At 45.3% G+C, this 20,099-nt stretch overlaps 1 protein-coding gene across 1 annotated transcript in view; it reads right to left on the reverse strand.

Annotated features, from left to right (window-relative positions):
* jarid2b (jumonji and AT-rich interaction domain containing 2b) overlaps window positions 1–20,099 on the reverse strand; it is a 39,391-nt gene that overhangs the window by 2,393 nt on the left and 16,899 nt on the right. Inside the window, 9 exon segments of the mRNA XM_028966212.1 lie at window positions 114–219; window positions 509–623; window positions 1,162–1,232; window positions 1,338–1,456; window positions 1,877–1,969; window positions 3,796–4,319; window positions 6,345–7,599; window positions 11,588–11,772; window positions 14,890–15,060. Of these exon segments, the coding sequence (XP_028822045.1) occupies window positions 114–219; window positions 509–623; window positions 1,162–1,232; window positions 1,338–1,456; window positions 1,877–1,969; window positions 3,796–4,319; window positions 6,345–7,599; window positions 11,588–11,772; window positions 14,890–15,060 (2,639 nt within the window).

Below are 20,099 nucleotides of genomic sequence, written 5' to 3' on the forward strand. Positions count from 1 at the left end.
ACAAACACACTGAACATATAGAAGTGTGGAACTGACAGTATTCTAAATTTTCTGTATCTACTTATGAATGCGAGACAGAGTGTGCATGTGTCTTTGGGACCGTGGGATCTCACCATGATGTTCTTCTCCAGCATCTCCAGACCTGGAGTGCCGTTGGCCTGCAGCAGTGTGTGAACCACCTTATCAAGCTTCGTCTTCTCCTCAGCAGGAATAGTATACCTGCAGGGCCACAGAACACCAGCTCAAGGTCCATTCACTTGCAGTACATCTTTACACAGGAATGATTTGCACCATGTGTGTGTGTGTGTGTGTCTGTATTGGGGGGTGGGGTACTAACCCTGTCACCATGGCAACAGCACTTAGCAGTGTTTGTGATGAGTCACTTTCATGGCGGTGTAATCATGCTCTCTCGCTCACTCTCACGTGCATGTAAGCGCGCACGTGCGCACACACACACACACACACACACACACACACACTCAATCATAAAGGTGCTGTGGGAACTCACCAAATGCAGTCAGCACCAGTGTGTAGATAATCAATGTATGGAAGGCGATTTTGGTCCCGGGACCAGCATGAGGTAGAAAAGACCATGCCAATGTTTAGCCAGGGAATGGTCAGTCCTTCAGAGACAGATGGTGAAGAGAACATGTTAAAGATTTATAGACGCCTTCTCCAGTCATAGGTGGATTTAATCAAGTTCAGCTTCCGCTGGGCAACGAGGCAACTTTTCATGCATCAATTACAGGAAATTTTAGTTATTTACTTCACCACCACTTCCACTACTTACCACCTTGGAAATGCACCGTAAATTGTATACAAGTTAATATTGTGTTGTGTCAAGATATGCAATAGCTTAACTTTATACAATTTAATTCAACACTTAATCTGTGAAGTTTGATATGGGCAATAAAAAAAAAAAAAAAAAAAAAAAAAAAAAAACATCTGATTGATGTGCTTGAGATCTAAGACTTTATGGTGTTTGACATCTAGTGCCCAAATGCAGTATTGCAGTTATTTTTGGCAGAAGTTGGGGTACGAAATGGCCTCTAAAATAAACATGTTGCAATGGGGTCAGATGTTATAAAGCTGCAGCTGGTCAGTATAGGGGATTGGAGTCAATTTTGATGTAAATGGGGCTTTAATGGCTGTACAACTGACCTGGTACAGCACCAAGATGCCGCAGAATGGATCCAGAGTTATTGGTGAGGACAGTGAGGTTCCATCCATGCCTAAAGGAAGAAGACATAAATATTTATAAAAAAAACACACAAAAAGAAGCCAGACAAAAGGCCTGAGAGAGTGAGTGGAAAATGTGTCCTCTTTGTACTCCTTACTTAGAGAACGGCTCTGATTTTCCCACAGGGAAGCCACTTCCATGTGTGTTTGTGTCCACTTTCCCATAATGCACTGCCACGTGGCAATCCCTCTGCTCCACTAGTCTCCAGTATTCTTGCTGTGAGGTAAAAAAAACAGAATGAACAGAAAGAATAGAATATATATATTTGATAGCCCCATGATAACCCCATAAAAGTTTACTGCAACACCTGTCTGGCGAAAGTAACCTGAACCTGCGTGTACAAACTTGCCATTCAATAACCTCAGTTCACATATAATGAAGGAGAAGAAACAGTGTGAGTTACAGCAGGGTGTATGCAGCTCTCAGTTCAACAACATTCAACAGCAGGGCCGGACCCACAAGAGTAATAAAAACAAGAGAAACCTTATATGTATGACTTTATTACATTCAGAACATATAGAGTAACCACTCAAAAGCAGAAACTGTAATAAAATCTCTCAAGCTCAAGAGAACAACTGTATAAAGACAGACAAAAGAAATAAAATAAAACTGACTACAGTAAAGATTTGGACCCACCTCGACTTCAGCAGCACTGGGCTCCTTGTTAAAGCACATGTTCATGGTGTTTCTGGCTATTCTGTAGAAGGTGGTCAGGGATACAGACTTCCCCTGAAAAAGGAGGAGCAGAGACAAGAGATTGAAAACACCATGAAAAGTGTGCTGATTTGCATATGACAGCCAGTTACAATAATTACACACCTACAAACTAAGCAGTGTTGATCTGAACAGCTTTTAAGGGTTTTTGTAGAGTAGATGTTTTCACACTGAATGGGGGGGGAGTTGCACCCATAAATCTGAGCCAAGCCCTTGGCTGAAAGACTCCATTTTCAGGCACGTCTCCGCTGCACCCCTGCAGCATGAGGGTTTTAACATGACAGCAGGTGCTCTGAGACTGCTGGGTGCACACACGTACACAGGTCCCAGATCAGTTAAAATTGGGGAATGTCAATCAATTAAGTTGAATAACAAATTATTTTATAAGTAGATTATAATTAATATTAATTATGTATTTTGTAATTAATTATGATTACCTCTTAAAACAAGGCCCACACAATACAGGCAAGTGTGAGGGGGGAAATAGGGATGATAGCGAAATGATTGTCTCTGGCAAGGTTAAATCTTGAATTCACTGAACACGTTAAATGTTCATAAACTAATTGCAATGATTTACATATTAATTGAGACAACCCTAATTAAAACCCACAATGCACTGCAGTCTTTCATCAGTGGGTAAACGAACACTGAGCAAGCATATATAAAAGAGGGCATGACTGAAATGGGAGTGGGAAGGGTCTTAAACAGGAAGACTGCATGCAGCCTGCTCATGAGGATCCAGTCTTATGAGGCCATTTCACCAAGATGACCTAGATTCAGAAAAGGAACCCAGCAAAGAGGACTGAGGCGTGCAGCCACCACCCACCACCTCCACAGACCAGACGCTCACCACCCACTCAGAAAACATGTCTACACTTCTGCAATGGTGCACAATGTGTCTTATAAACACAACAGGGCAGAAGTTTGGGCAACATATTTTTTTTAAATTGTAATAAACAATACGCTATTTACATTTTAAAAAAAAATTTTACAAGGGAAAGATTACACAGGCCCAAAATACACCGGAAAAAGAAGTCATCTTACATTTAGACAAGAACCATATTACCAGGAGGTGGCGCTAAACAAAGCGTGTAACAGAACACGTTCTTATTAGTTTTGAAAAGGGTTTCATATCCAGGCCAATTAATGCAGTACTTACACGAATCAACATTTTATACTCTTCAGTAAATAAGTTATTTAGTCATAAAGACTTAAACCATTGGTTGTTGAACAAGTAGTACCAGGAGTGTCTTCAGTGAACTGAAGTTGTGAACTTATATAATGTCCAAATACTACTGGAAAGAATGTACATATTGAATTGTGTAAGACTATTACACTATTCACTATTATATACTATATAATAATACTATTATTATTATTATTTTTAATGTAACTTCTGCAGATATAAAGAGAGGGGAATCACAAACGTTCAAGTGCCACTGTAGGCGTCATGTTACAGAAGCTCCTCCCATCCAGGGGAAGGTTGTATAGCCGGAGCCTCGATAACGCACTCCGGGAGCGCTGCTCACAATCCAGTTTTCTAATCGCTGGAGTGAAGGAGATTAAATTTCCTGCTTGGCAGGCGCACCGCGGCGCACTTCTCCGAGCCGAGAAAACACTTATCGCCCGAGGGCTCGTTGAGGGCGGGCGCGGCCAAGTCGTTTACAGCCGCTCGCGCTCAATTCCGCTCCCGTGCGAGCGTCCGCACGCCTTACAGCAGCAGGAATTACCGAGGTACATCGGTTTAACTCGCAAAATTAAATCTGTCCCGGCTGCGCGTGGTTCGCTGAAGCCTGAGCCAATGGGACTTGAGCTTTCAAAAAACGCTCAGGTGGACTCACCTTATATATACATTTGTGCTGGTCACTGAGAACCCCCTTATCTTCCTCTTCATGCTCCTCCTCTCCGACCTCCCTTCCCTCCCTGTTTTCCTGAGCGAAAAGCCTCCGGCGGCCGGCCTTGTGTGGCGACTCGGCCTCCTTCGCGCCGCGGCTGCGGAAGCCGTTGCGGTGCGGCGGCTGCAGTCCCCCGGCCAGCCCGTTTTTGGGTTCGTAGCGGGGCAGGCCCAGGACGCGCTGGGCGTGGTCCGAGTGGCCCTCCAGGGGCCCTTTGCGACGCTCCAGGCTCTCCTTCTCGGCCAGCACCTCGCGCTCCAGCCGCCGGTGCTCGTCCGGGGTCAGCGTGTCGTAGGACAGCAGGTACTGCAGGTAGGCCTCCTGCAGCTTGGCCAGCCTGTCCTGCGCCGATTTGGGGATGCGCAGCAGGTCGGCCAGGCGGCTCCACTTCTTCAGGTCCAGCGCCTGCTGCATGCCCCCCATGTCGTTGATCAGCTGGTAGAAGCGGGCCAGGTCGACCTCACAGCCTCCTGAACCGCCATGGAGGAAACACAGACAATCAGTACACGATAGTTGGGCAGCATAGTGACGAAACAACAACGCAAATAGGAACAAACTAGCAGTTTATATACACACCGTGCATCAAAACAAACCAACAGGAACTGTGGGAAAATCCATCCCCGTATTCTATATACTTCAGATGTGAAAATGTCCCTTTGTTCACTACATGATGGGTGTTACTTTATAGTTTTATAGTCAAATCTATATAGACAATTATGATGACTACAGATGAGCATACAGTTGTGGAAATATTGAAAATTAAGCAACCATTCGAAGTGCATAATTCTTGAGAAACCAGAGTGAAATTTATGTATTTCCACTGAGTGACGCTATGTGATGTGGCCTCTCCTCTCACAACACAACTATTTCGCCAGTCTTCAAACCAGACAAAGCTGCTCTGCATGCACACTTGCAAGAAAATGTGCTCATTTGGGGTTGAGAAAGTTGGTAACTCCAAACTTGAGGGATAAGTGGTTGGCCTAGCAAAACAGACCCGTAATCTCTGCCGGATCGAGCTGCCATGGTGCCACTGGACACATTTCGTTGGGTCACCGTGTGCTGTGCTGCACTTCACTGACTAGGAATAAAATTTTTTTTTTAAAAAGTGTGGGCAAAACAGAAGCCCAACACGAGGCTCGACAAAGAGCAGCAGACAGAGTGATCGCGGACGTTCCTCACGTTCATTCCACAGCTCCATTAAACTTGGAGCGGACGCCCTCATGCTAACAAAAGGAACCAGGCTAACGGCTCCTGTATAATCTCATCAAAGCAGACCTCTTAGCCGTGTCACTTTAATCCTATTCACCCGCTCGCGCTCACACACAGACATCAGGGATAAAGTCTTAACACTTAAGGTTTCAAATAACAAATGCCTGTAGGCAGAGTCTGGCTCTGAACAAACCGCCCAACTCTGCAGAGATTCAAATGGTGACTTTTCCACGAAATATTGATAATAATTTTTTTGCAATGTGCAGAAATGAAAGATACACAAACAGATCAATCATAACTGGGTAACACAAATAATGTTAAGAAATGATGACTAAAATAAAAAATTACAACAAATACACACAAAATACTACAAGTATTTAGCAACGGTTGTGCACATGCAATTCAATATTATGATGAATCAACTGCTTATTTTTTTTTAAATGTCTGTATTACTGATTCAAATATATTTCAAATTATAACAAAACTGTGCAGCCTGACCTACTAACAGACATTAATATAACTTTGCCGGCGATAGCAAGGGTCACGAAGGGTCAGCGGCCACTCGTTTGACACCCTTGAGGACAGTCCCACAGACATTCTCTGGAGCGCAATAAACAGTTATTTCAGTCCTATAACCCGGCCTCATCTTCAGAGAGCAGGAGTGAGACGAGGAGCCTATAAAGTCGCCCATCCTCAAGCTGGAAATCTGGCATGACAGGCAATTTGTGTGAGATATCAGGCCGACAATCGAGTTGTATCTTAACTGGCGCAGCTGTGTGTGGGGTTTCTTATTGCTAAGTGTACGTGTGGAGTCGGTCCAAGTTTCGCACTTCTGATGTCAGCGGTCCTTCAGCTCCCTGTAACTGGAAACAAACCCCAAAAAACATCCTGCCCTGCCTTTATCGGGGGACAGGAGCACATGCATAACGCCACATCAACTACATTTTGCCGCCAGTGCCATTAAGCTGCAGTTTGACCTCCATTATGCTAGCTCATGCTACCTAGCATGCGGGACTTAAGAGGGCCTAGCGGCTAAGGAAGCAGACCCGAAATCAAGTCCACACAGCAAGCATTTAACCATCACCCTTGGTGAGCAGTGGGCAGCCATGACAGGCGCCCTGGGAGCAGTGTGTGGGGACGGTGCTTTGCTCAGCGGCATCTTGGTGGTTGGGGATTCCAATTGGCAACCTTCAACCTTCTTCTTTTATGGATGCCCATGGCTGCCCACCAAGGTGGCAAATTTTACTGTGTGCACCGCGTGACGGTCATCTGATGAAGTGCCTCACCTATTACTGGCGGTTCGTCCATGGCGATGCCCTGAGATTTGAGGTGCTTCTTTATGCAGGCCAGCCGCTGCACGTTGGGTCCCCAGCGCCGGCCCAGCATGTGAATGCGCTGCACTTGCGTGACGAAGCGCATCTCGTCGTTCAGCTTGCACTCGGGCCTCCAGTCCGGCGGCGGCACCACCCTGCACAGGCCGCACTGCTCGGCGCGGTCCCGTACCGAGTCCAGGTACACCAGCGGGTCCTGGAACTCGCGCGCGTTGGGCCTGAACGCCGGCACCTCGCCAAGAGCCGGCCAGCCGGCCCGGCTGCGCTCCCGCTCGGGGTCCAGCCGGGTCTGTGCCGGCTTGTGGGGCTCGCGCGCCGCTGAGGTAGCTGAGCGGGCGTGTGCGGTGGCGAGCGCCCGCTGCTGGGCTTGCCGTATCAACATCAGCTTGCCGGCCGAGGCCCGCTTGGGCCGCTGGCGCTCGGGCTCTGGGTTGGCAGCAGGGGTGGGGGAGGCGGGCGTGGCCGCAGGAGGGGGAGAGGGCGCGGGGCGAGGCGTGGCGGGCTTCTGCGGCTGCATCGTGGACGCCGCCGCCGCGGCTTGCGCGGCAGGGTGGCCGCTGTTCAGGGCGATGGCGGCCGCGGGCATTTTGTCCTGACAGGACGCCTTCTTGCTGCGTGTCTCCAGAGGACTGGGCAGCATTTTAGTCTTCTTGGCTTCCACAACCACAGCCTTGGGGCTCTGACAGTCGTCCTCCTCCTCCTCCTCCTCCTCTTCCTCCACCACGGTCGCGGCGGTCGTTCCCGCGACCGCCTCCAACCTCCGTTTGGAGTGTCGAAGCCCCCTGCGCCCCTGCTGCGCCTCGTCCTTGGCAGGGAGCCGGCCGTTCAGCCTGCCATTGAGCCGGATGATGCCGTTGGTCACTTTGTGCACCCCGTTGGATAATAGCACCTGTTTGCGGGTTCTTGCATTGCTACTTCGGGCTTTTCCTGAGCTGGGAAGGTGGAGCGGCTGGTGGCCGTTGCTGGCTGTGTGGAGGTGGGGGTGGTGGTGATTGTTGGTGTGCGGTCGTTGAGGAGCAGCAGTGGCGTGTTTGCTGTGGTTGAGTCTGGTTTTCTTGACCAGTTCTCGTTTTGCTTTGGTGTACGTGACGTGGCCCTTGGTCACGGTCGCTCTGTACTTCACAGTTTTGGACGGCAGTCGGAGGTCTTTAGTTTTTTTGGCACCGGTCGTGTGTGTGCCCACCCGCGCCACCCCATTTACTTTCGAAACCTGAGGGGAGAAAAGAGAAAGTGTGTCATAAATCCATGAAGCAGATCATTTCTCACATTTAATCATATATATAACTTCTTAATAATAATAAAAATTACAATGCATTTCCTTTTTGTACTGTAACTATAAAAATATATATATATAAATTATATATCCTAGATAGAAATTATAAATCCTTTGTAGACCCGAATAGAAGAATATAAAATAGAAAATATCCCCATTATGCAATTTTAGTATTATTATGCAATGTATATAGTATTTATATAAATTAATACTGACTATCACATCTAACCGGCTGTGTGTCAGTCATAATAATGGAAAAAATGTACAGCAACCCATCATGGTTTATTGCTCTGTAATCTACAATAATTTAATCTGTGTGAGTGAGTTGCTATGAACTACTGACGCTCGAAGGGAAATTAAAACGGCTCCTATAACAAAGATCGTATCAAATTAATAACAGGCAGCGCGGCACTCAACAGAACAAGAACTCTTCATCGCTGAATGGCACTGAAGCAGATTTCCAGCCACTAAAGTGAAGTCAGTCTCGTCCAGACGTCAGACACCCCCAGACCCCAGCGGCTGTCCAAAAACGTCACTTTTTCTGTCCCTCCCCTCCTCTCTGTGTGCCAAGTGTTCCCACAACACTAGAACAGAGTTGATCTTTACTTTCCTTAAGTTGTTCAATTCTGGACCTTATTGCCACCCACTGGACATCAGGGGACGGAAAAGCAAGCTTTGGTTGCAGCCGGGCCGTCGCTTGGTTAGGAGCGGCCGTGGGAATTGGCCTATCCGAGCTCACAATAAGAGGAAACCCGGGCTAACACACTCCGCTTTGTTTTCTTGGCGCCGTTTACCCCCCCCCCCCCTCCTCCCCTGCACTATTTTTATTCGTTTTTCCCCTCCTTACTGCGTGTTGAAAGTATTTCATTTCCCTGGTGCAGAGTGCCGGGTACGACTGGAGCTGTAAAACTTTATGGCGGAGACTTGTGCACGCTGTTAAAACGTAGTGTAAACGTCGACTGACCTCTGGGGATAGTGGTGTCCAGTTACACACACACACACACACACACACACACACACACACACAGCTTAACAGATGGGGTTACCCTGCCTTTCTCACAGTGCCAGTAGACTTGTCGAGTGTGTGTGATGTGAGATGCGTCGACGCGGTGGCACACTGCTGGAGGGGAGGGCGTGGCACGCCCTTTGAAGCAGGACCAGGGCCCTGTATTGTATTCCAATCAGGTGCAAAGCGAAACAAAAGGGAGGCCATTAAAAGATAAGTGGGGAGAAATGTGACCTCCATCAATCGTCAGAGTGAGAGAGGGAACGGGGGTTTAAAAAATGTAGATTTATTAAATTTATAATAATAATAATAATAATAATAATAAGCATGTGCAGACAGCCACCCGCCCCTTCTGCCAGCACCGCCCCACACTCCTGTACTGCCCCCAGGCTTTATAATCACTAAATGAATACAAATGCGGCGGTGGCGGCGGCGCGGTCCGTCACGTTCACTGCTTCTCCGCACCGGGGACGTCTGAGCTCACGGCTGCCGTAAGACGACTTCCTGTTTCCGTCACTAGAGGGCTCACCGCACCGCATCTCACCAATCCGGACGTGGGGTCAATTTGTCTCGTTTCACCGAGGAGGGAGGGAGAGAAAAATAGAAAAGGGGAGTAGCACAATCATCCCTCCGTGGGTGACAGAAAAAGACACTAAGAAAGGCGAGTGTGAGTGTGTGTGTTGGCAGAGGAGATGAGACCGGATGACATCATGTGTTGCTACAGCCCAGCTGCAGGAGAGCAGGAAGATTAACTCCGAACATCTGCAGCTCCACGGTGGAGACACTGAACTTAACCCTCTCAGCGCTCTCACACACACACACACACACACACACACGTACGTACTTTAACCTGCGTTCGCCAACTTGCGTATACACGCCATCATTTCTACAATAGGTTGAAGTAGAACATCAACACAACTGCGCACATAGGAAACTCCCACTTCGACACACACTTAATAAAGCATGTGCTTTTTTAAACAGGCTGGGGCAGATTTCACACAATTGCTACAGCATGCTGATTTAGAATATAATGGCATAACTACAAGCACGCACACACACACACACACACACACACACACACACACACACACACACACACACACACACACACACACATATATAGAGTAAAGCCCCCGGAGAGCAGCCTGATAAATGCTAACCTCATTTCCCGTGTTCTTAGTACAGGAGCAGGGTACATGAATCCCCTCAAGCAAACTGACTTTTCAAATGGGGGGGGAAAGGGTTCACGTCACGCAGAGGGGGCACTTCTTGAGTGCCCCCATAACCATACAAAATACGAGACCTGAACATCTTCTGCCTTTCTTGGTACTCCGTAATTATTTGCATTATTTGCCGCTAACCACCTCTACTCATCTGGCTCTGCCTACTTTATATTCAGCGATAAAAAGCTTCTGCCAGATAAACAAAATGCACACTCGCCTCCTTGAGACGCGGCAAACAATTTCAGCTCCTTTGTTTTCGGTACATAACAGTAGTATATCGGAACATCCCTGTGCAGTAATTTACACTATTCTGCATATCTTCCTGCTTCGCACATCTTGGTGCTGAACTTCTTGTGCCCACAAAATCATTGATGGCACTGATAAAATAACAACGCAAATAACACAGTAAATTTTTTTTATACACATGCGTGCGACTTGAGAAAAGCCACTGTGTAATTTGAACTATGAATAAAAAAAAAAGTCATAAACTTCGTTGTTAGATAATATATGTCTGTTTGCTTTCAATGTAATTTTCCATTCAATAACCTTGTATTAAAGTAACATTCAAATACAATTTTTAATGATCAAATGAACACAAGAACTCTGAACAGGACTATGAGACCTGTATTGATCACCAGTATTTAACAGCAGGTCAAATGGCCACCATCTCACGGCCAAGCAGCTCATCCTTCACAATGACTGGTGGCCTGGTGCCAAGGACAGGCGGACAAACTGAACATATACACGTCCAAAAGCACAAGATTATGAAGAGGGAGATTTAGTTGCATGACACTGAGGGAGTCGGGAGAGGCGATAAGTAGGAGGGTGCAGGAGGGGATGAATGGAGGAACCAGAGTTCGACACCCAGACTAAACAAAGGCCACCGACTCAAGTGAGTTTGTCTTGGCTCGTCCCCTCCGCTCTGCTGCTTTAATTAGGCCGCTTCGGCTCTTTAAGGCGGTGTAAGCGTGGAGGCCAGCGAGGCCGGGTCCGACTGGCGTGCCAGGGAGACAGACGGGTCGTCTGGGAGCTCCGGCTGCCTTCATGTGGCCTCACTGAGGGGGAACCGGGGCCCAGAGCTCTCAATGCTGATTAACTAATGTCATTGTCAGAGCACAATGCTGCATTTCAGGCCGAGTCAGTCCTCCTCCATCACCCTGACTGTCTGCACGCAGCCCAAGCCCGGGATCAGAGGGGCTCGTCCTCCCAGCGTTAAATATAATCCCCCCACACACATATTCCCACCATCAAAACAGGCTTACATAATTTCTGGACAACCACTGAAAGCACAAACCAGCTTTCCACCAGCTGACCCAGTCATCTGTCTAACATCTACCTCCAGTCTAAAATGACCAAATAAATAACATTTTATTACTGTGCAAACACAACAACTGCTTTAAAAAAAAAAAAAAAACATTAATATTAACCCTGATTAATGCTGATTCTAAAGATAAAAGCATCCTATAGTAGAGTAGGATACCTGGTGGGCAAACGTAATATAGCGGTTACTGGCAGAAGTGCAAAATGAAAGCAGCATAGGGCCCCAAAATAAATTAACCAAATTTAACCATGTAAAGATTTCAGCCTGAAGAATCAAATGCAAAGGGACCAGAAGGCTACATAGAAGTGTTGCATATATCAGGCCCAGATCAGGGGGAAGGGAAATGTCGCAGGAGGCAGGCTGGCGTTGAGTCACCTGCTTGCGAAGCTCGTCTCTGCAGAAGATCAGGCCGTTCGCGGTGTTCGTCCGAGCCAGGGCCGCCGTGTGGTGGACGGCCGCCTCCCGCCGCGTCTCCCGCCCCTCATTCAGCAGCATCTCCTTGCCTCGGAGCCTGGAAATGGAGTCCCTGTCCTTCTGCACCTTGGTGTGACCGTTGAACACTGTAAGAGGGATCAAGATAGATTTTTATGACTCATTTAAATATAAAAAGTTCTATATATTAATATTTTTTTCCCCACTTCCACTGGACCCATATTCATTCATCACCAAGAAAATGGCTTGAAGATGAAAAACTAAAAGGCACAAAATGTGCCTAGGATCTCTTAAAAGGTTAAATTTATTACATACACTTACGGTAGACGCACAATGGCCAGTTAACAAATAAAACTTAATACAAACGCCCCACCAGTGTAAACTTGAGAACCGTATTTCATATTTCACCGCTCTCGGGTAATAAAATCAAACAGTAAAAAAAATAAAATAAAATAAAATCTGTGTCGCCAGATGTAATTTAGCCATCTTTCAGTTCAACTTGGTTCAGCCGGCTCCGGTGAAATGCGAGGAGCATCTGAAACGAACTGACAGGATAACTGGCAGACGCGTTTGCTGGTTTTATTTCCAGAGATTGAGGCAAAATGCTTCTGTGTGAGAAGGTGTTTCATTTGGAAAGGAAAACAGAGGGTTGGCTGGCCGGCTGGACCTCTGCCCGTGCCGAGTATTAGAGTGCTATGTGGGAGGGGAGATCACTTCCAGCCCCCTACCCAACCTCAATCATGCCCATGGGGTTACGCTCTGGGACTGGTGACCCCTCCCGATCCTGAACCCCATCCAAAGCCCCGTCACTCAGCCTGAGACCACAATAGCGCTGCTGCACCTGCTCGCTGTAGCCTGGGTATGAGAAGCAGCAGCACCACCACCAGCACTGACGGCGATGTCTGCAGCCACCGTCTGACAGAGGGCCAATTCAGAAACTACATACAGCAGCATTACACCTTTCACTCAATCACAGATGTGATTTCACTCAATCACAGAACACTTTTATGCTGCTGATATACACACACACACACACACACACACACACATATATATATTACACACACACTAACATTAATTACAGATAACTACACAGCAGATAACACTAGATATTTTTATAGGATCATTAGGTTGACATGGACACATTTTAAAGGAACAAATAATCTGTGGAGCAGAGAAATCGTTACAGGAGGGTTGTTCCATTTCACTGATTGGCCAATGACAGAATCTGTGTAATTATGACTGAAAATAGAATTTAAACTTGTGGCACTACCGGAGACATCATGTGTGGAGTCTTCAGACTTTACAGAAGCACATTTAAAACCTTGACTTCCTACCACCCAGCCCTTTTAATTGATGATTGTTTCAAAATCAATATTTAAAACGGAAGGAGCCCGTAGTGACAACTGAGTTCGCATGCACCCTGCTTCCTAGTTATGCATGATATAAAAAAAACCCTTAAACACCCCCCTGTAAATAAGTCACATGCTCAGGTGCTTAAGATCAGTTTAGTCCATTCTCTTTACTCCTAATAGCACTTTGTAACAGCAATTTCTTTTGTGATGTTCGCTCAACAGTCATTAGTTTCATGCTTGAAACTGAGGAATTTTTATGGGTGAATCAGAGAGAATTGTGCACTTTATACGTAAAATACGTTGTTCTTCTCAAGAACATCCCCCCAAACTCAGAACATGAGATTGAGACCACTCAACTGGTCTGTCCCTGACTCTGCTCCGAACTTCAGATCGGGTGTCATCAGGGTAATTCCCTGCTGAGCAAGCCCAAGGACCTTTTGAGCGCCACAGTTTGGCTGGTGCAGGTATTGCGGCTGTCCTCCAGCCTTTTTTTTGGCAGCGAGGTAGGACGCAGTAGACGGCACATCTGCTAACCACTTACAGAATGACAACATGGAAATGAAGCTCTACAATTGTACTGATAGTGTGTGTGTGTGTGTGTGTGTGTGTGTGTGTGTGTGTGTGTGTGTGAGTGTGTGTAAGGAGGGGGGTGGGGGCACATTCATTGCCAATGAAAGCTGTGGAAGCTGCAGCATATGCTACTGATAACACAGCCGCTCACAATTACACCGCCTCAGCGCCTTGTAACTTTCATTACGACTGACAGATTATTTTGTTTTTAACGTGGCATGTTTCATTAACAGACTAACCCCCAAACCCACTCGCAGCCCCCCTTGTAAACACACACACACACACACACACACACACACACACACTCAGGAGTCTTCGTGAATGTTCTGTAAAAGCTGTCTATCTCGTGGTGCAGGGAGCGCATGAGTGGCAGGGCTCAGGGGTGCACACGTGTGTGTGTGAGAGAGCATAAGTGTGTGTGTGTGCGCGCATTGTCTCCCGGCCGCAGCTGTGCGCTGAATTCATAAGCGCCTTGTTACCGCCTCTCCCACTAAGTGATAATTGGAGTAGAAGGATGGAAGCGATCCCACGTGAGCAGCGGCGTCTCCCCCACACACCCCCAACATACGGCTGCGTCACTACACACCCATCCATCACCGGTCCCACAGTGCGCACGTCACCTCCAGTGTTGTACTAATGAACGCTCGCATAAAACACACACACTTAAACAAAATTACCAGAAAATTATTGCTAAAAATAAAGTGTTTGTCTCAGTCATGGTCAATTATTCATAAAAAATAAGCCAGAAATTCTTGAAAATATCTTTTTTTTTTTCCTCCATTATAAGAACAATTGAAGCAACATTGGCAGATTTGACTATTCCAGTACCTCGTTCTTTACATTGTATTTCTTTTCCTTATTTATTGTATGGTTTATTGGAAAAAAAATGTCAAACGCCACAAAACCGCAACAAATGCCGATAATGCGAGCATTTGTGTGTGTGCGTCAAGTAAAGCAGCCTTGATTCCTAGAAGTTTAAGGGGGGGGGGGGGGGGGGGCAGCATTCCGCTCCATTCCACACTTTAAACTTAATGACCTGCTAATTACATCAAATTGGCGGAAAAATGAAAGTTTTGAGAACCACTGTTGTTTGACTGGACCCTCCTATTTTATTAAAAATCCAGTCATATGGTTATGGTCAATAACCTATAAATATATAGGTTCTACATTAGCAAAGCGTTTTAAGAAATGCAACTTAAAAATCAAGTAGCGGGACATTTTGATTGCAAATATGTAAAGCAAGGTCATGAAAGACAGGGTGTAACGGCCACTCGACAAACACGTGCAGCTGTGTAACTCTTATCTGCGGGCGTCCCTCACCGTGACCATTCAGTCTGGTGGACAGTTTGCCTTTTCTGGGCGTGGACTGGCACGATGTGGACGCCACACTGGGGGGCAGCTTCTCTTCCTCGTACTCCTCCTCACTCTCCAGGTCCTCGTCGTCTTGCGAGCTGCCGAAGTATGCGATGTTACTAGGCAACGCTGGCGAGCCTGAGAAAGGAAAGAGGGGAGATAAAGAGGGAACGTTGCTCAATTAATCAGCTCAGAGGACGTCCTCAGATAAAGCACAGGCCAAAAACACTTGAGGAATCTCTCGCCGCTCTAACAGGGACTCAGTAAGCAGTTTCCTCAGAAGGCCCAATCCCCCGCTGAGATCGGACTCTTTGGAACGTCAAAATGGGATTAAAGCCTCAAAAACATTATTAAAAATATATATATATGCCGCACAGTAGGACAGAAGGAGAGTCATCTGATTCTATTCAGCAAACCTGAACCGATCAGCAGCCTGGGTGGAATTTGGCACTATGACAAATGGAGTCACTTCAGTAAAAATACATCGAGTGATAATGCCGGGCCAAGACAGAGCACCGTGAGTGCACGGCTGCCATAAAATCAATCCATAAGAAAAAAAAAAAAAAAAAAAGGAATTTTCACTTCATGGCCTCCATTAAATCCCACTGGTATAAATCACAGGGCCGAAGAAATGACCAACAAGCAAATAGACAAGTGTGGACAAATAACAGACAAGTAAATTAAATAAATACAGTGGGGTAATTGTCATGAGGTCAGAGGTCAACAGAGGTAAATGCAGGCTGGATTGTGACTAATGGAAATCCTTAACATTATTTTTTTTAAATAGGGCTTTCCAAACTATTTAAACACAACTGATTGAGACTGAAGCTAGTTATTGTGCTTATTTAAAACTACGACAGACTTGACAGAAATGTGACCGACATTTACACAAACACTAAACAAAATGGAAAAGAAATTGCACAGTTTAGAACAGCACTTTGCTTGTCCCAAAAGTTCAGTCAAGGAACGTTTTATTTATATAATTTCTGTTGATTCAGACGTGTGTAAGGTCACATTAATATTATTTACATGCATAAAAACGTAAAACTATTGTAATTGCTGTGGTCTATGTTAACACATGACGTCGGACCACAAAATGTCATGGACTAACGGTGGAAAACCAGCTGTTGAGATGAATAGAGGTCAAGGCAACTGCCTTGGTTGATCCTGGGATCAGAGCACATCACTGATTGGAATAAAATAAAGAATGTGACGGGAATCAATGCATTAAGTTTTGCAAATAAACTGGCAATTAATCAGGAAACAATAATGATTAAAGCATTGGCTGCCATTTTTGGTGGGAAAAAAAACAAACCAAAAAAATATTACTTACAATATTACTAAACATCATAAAAGGTATATAGCATATCATTACCTTAAAACACATACTTTGTATACTGCAGGTAGAAATATTTACCAATAAAACGAAAAAACAATAAATCCTGAGAATTTATTATATTAAGAGCTTCAAAACTGTGCCCAGAAATCATTTCCTCCAACCTTCCTCATCAATCACTAACCCGTCCATCACCAAACTCTACATAAAATCCCAGTATCCTAAGCCCCTCCCACCCCCCACTGCTTATTGCTAGAAATCACAATCCCCCCAGTGTCAGCATGGGACCTGGTGTGGTGACCCAGGGTCCCAACCTTCAGCAGGTCATTGGGACCAGGGGGGCAGGTAACAGAGGGCCGATTGTGATGCAGGCTGCCGACGCCCGATATGGGCTGGGGAGTCTGACCCGGAGGCCATGCTGGCCACTGGGAGAGAGTAGGCAGGCGCTGCCAGAGGCACCATAATTATGCCTCTGATTGGCAGAGTCAAGCCCCTTAAATTAATTTAATTACTTTGGCTCAAGTTACAGCTCTGCACTCAAAATCAAAAAGGTCTGGTTAAACAATTTTTTATTTGATTATATGATTACACAAATGATTATTGGGGCATAAAAACACTCTTTTAAAAAAAAAAAAAAAAAAAAAAAAAAAAAAAAAAAAAGTATAAATTTAACAAACCTTCAATTTGCCATGAAGAGTTACCTGAAATTAAAATTAGAAGTAGTTTAACATTGGGCACAAACGCAAACTCTAGTAATGGAGTCAAATGAAAAGAAAGTCTGAAGAAATAAAAGAAAGAAAAAATCCAAAATAGCATGCTGATTTGAGATGTATGGTTAGCGTTTTGAGATGAATGGAGTTATAAAGAGGAACAATGCTATGATGTGTCTGGCGAAATCAGTAATGTCAAGATGAGGATATAAACACACATTAAAAGACGTTGCATGAGAAATTTAAACAAATATGGGCAAACATAACAGAACAAAAACGGCTGCACACAACCTGTTCTAAAACTGCACTTAATTAGGAAAATGGTTACCATTACGTCTCTCTCTGTGTGTGTGTGTGTGTGTGTGTGTGTGTGTGTGTGTGAGAGAGAGAAGCTAACAGGTACTGCGTTATGGGTGGCGTGGGACAAGCAAATGCTGATTCAGTCCAAATAAACACATTTGACAGGAGGATTGGTCACAGGGAGTCTCTCTCTGTGTGTTTGTTTATATAGATCTTAGTAAGAAAACCAGTCCTAAGAATAGGGGAACTTAACTCTGGACCTTAAAAAAAATATATATATATTTATAAGTTTAAATTTTTAATGTTTTGTTAAAATTTATAATGCACACAACCAGTCAAAGGTTGACACACATGCTATTAAAACCAAAATATTTCTAAAAACCATGAAATGGTACACAATAGTTTTTACAAAACAGTGATGATGGCATTTCACCTTCTTGGTGTGTACAAAATTTTGACTGGTAGGGTATATCCTGAGAAGTGTGTGTGCGTCTGTTCCAATTTCAACAATGACTGGGATAAAAGCAGCTTTTTTTTTGCTTCATTACTTGATATCCTTCCTCTTTCTCCTCTCTGTGTTGTGGCTGTGGGTTTGGGTCTGGCAGCTCCCAGATGGGAGGAAAAAAGGCCTTCATACATACACGCGCCTTCATATTCTTCACCAGAAACACAAATCATGACTGAGGGTGAAAGTATCCATTAGACCGGTGGTTCACCAGGGTAATTACAGCCCGGCGCAAAGACGTCCTGAAGTGAACCGCGCTCGCTGAAGATTAAGTGTGCGCGGTGGGGCGGCCTGGGTGTGAACACCGGTTTAAAGGGACACAGAAACATTTCAACTGCGAAGCAGCCAAATCGCTCTGGTCTACTTTACCATATGGGCTGAGAGACCGATGGGCTGGGGGTGCTGGGTGGTGTCAGGCCTTCCTCGATAATGGTCTTGGGGGGCTGACGCGGTGGTGGCAGTGTGCTGAACAGCGACGGCAGGATTACGGATAATATATCTCGACAAATTTACATTCAAAAACGTCTGGAAATCCATTAACCCCGCCCGCCCTGGGCTCAAGGATTCGATGGGTAAATTTAATCAGGACAACGACGGCGTCCCCTCACACCCCCATGTCCTTAGCTACATACTCAGAACAAGCGAGGTCAGCTCCGCGCATAATTGAATTGAGAGGGGCCAGCTTTGCCGCGGGAGCTCTTCTGTATCGTACGGGAGCGAGTGAGTTACTGAGTTTGTGCATGTGTGTGAGCATAAGTCTATTCCAGTGGTTCTCAAACTGTTCCACCTTCAAAACTACAGGGATCTTCAAGTATTACCTTTACGATCCCGCTTACACGAGCGTTAATCTTTTCCTAATATGACTGATTTATTATTATTATTATTATTATATTATTCACCCACTTTTAACACTGCAGCCAAACATGCAGCAAGTGAGGAAATGAACTGAACTAGACACAGGATATTAAGAATATTAACTCCACTGCTCTTAAACACACAGCAGCTGTCAAAATTAAAAAATATTTCAGAAGTTCCTGGCCACTACAACTAGAGGGAGCCTGCGTACCACAGCCTGAGAACCAAGCCTGCATTCAGGTGAATATTCTGCAGTTCAGGGGTTCTGGGACTTTCTCCACGGTCTCATTATTTACTGCAGCTAATTATTCATGTTTAAATAAAAATCATTCCCTTTTCTAACACACACACACACACACACACACACACACACACACACACAGACCTTTCTTATGTAATACATGGTTTATGGTACAGCTATTATCGGTGGGCTGTGCGTACACAGCAGGAACACCTCTGCAAAGCGATAAGGCCGAATGGAGGATAGCGTGTCACAGTCCCTGCACCAGCCGTGACCTCTTGTACAGAAACCCAGGCCCCGCCTCCAGCAGACTGCACCACCCTCAGCACCGCAGACCAGGGATCATCCCGGCATGTTTATCCATGGATATAAACACGCGGCACAAAGCGGATTTGCCTCTTGCGCGGCGTAAACGCCGGAGAGGAGCATTAGAACGCAGTCTCCCCTCTTTGTGTCCGGCACTCGTTACTCCAGGTTGCATCAGAGCTGAATCGTTCCCAAGAGGGATTAAAAGCAGATCTTTTACTACGTGGGCATCATTTAAAAATAAATAAAATAGCTGCTTTTGAAATCCCATTTGAACAAAGAAGGAATGAGGAAAAGGGCGCATATAATTACTGCGTGCCACAATCCTTGCTATATTTCCTCAGATTTTTTTTTTTACTCTTTTGTATCTATCTTTATCTTATCTGAAAAATGCTCAGCTGGAAGCTGTCCATGGCGGCGCTACTGTATGAATGACCGCTTGGCCTTGTTTACGCTCCACTCAGAACCACATCGACCCTTTTCAGAAAAAGAGAATATTTACTCGCTTCTTAGCCTCTCGCTGTCCAGAAAAGACAGACAGACTTGTACTAAGCCTGGTTCTATACTGCTTCCAATACGATGGAAAAAAAATGATGGGGACACAGGGTCATTACTGCCTCAAAAAAAAAAAAAAAAAACGCATGAATATTTAGCACATATGACAACAAAATCTCTTTGTGGAAAGAATTTCAAGCTATATAACATTACTACTTGAATTGGTAACAAAATACAAACCATAAAATGAATATTCAGAATTCTGTGAATGATATATACAGACAAGGTATTAAGCAGGTAGGTGCGGTAAACAGGTTCATATGGTATCATTCCCAAAACCTGAATGGAATTTGCATTATGCATATCTGCCTGACTGGCCTCAAATAAAAGACAAATATAAATCATAATAAAACGCAGCATGCTAGTCAC

Source organism: Denticeps clupeoides, unplaced genomic scaffold, assembly GCF_900700375.1.
Source record: "Denticeps clupeoides unplaced genomic scaffold, fDenClu1.1, whole genome shotgun sequence".
Classification (NCBI taxonomy): domain Eukaryota; kingdom Metazoa; phylum Chordata; class Actinopteri; order Clupeiformes; family Denticipitidae; genus Denticeps; species Denticeps clupeoides.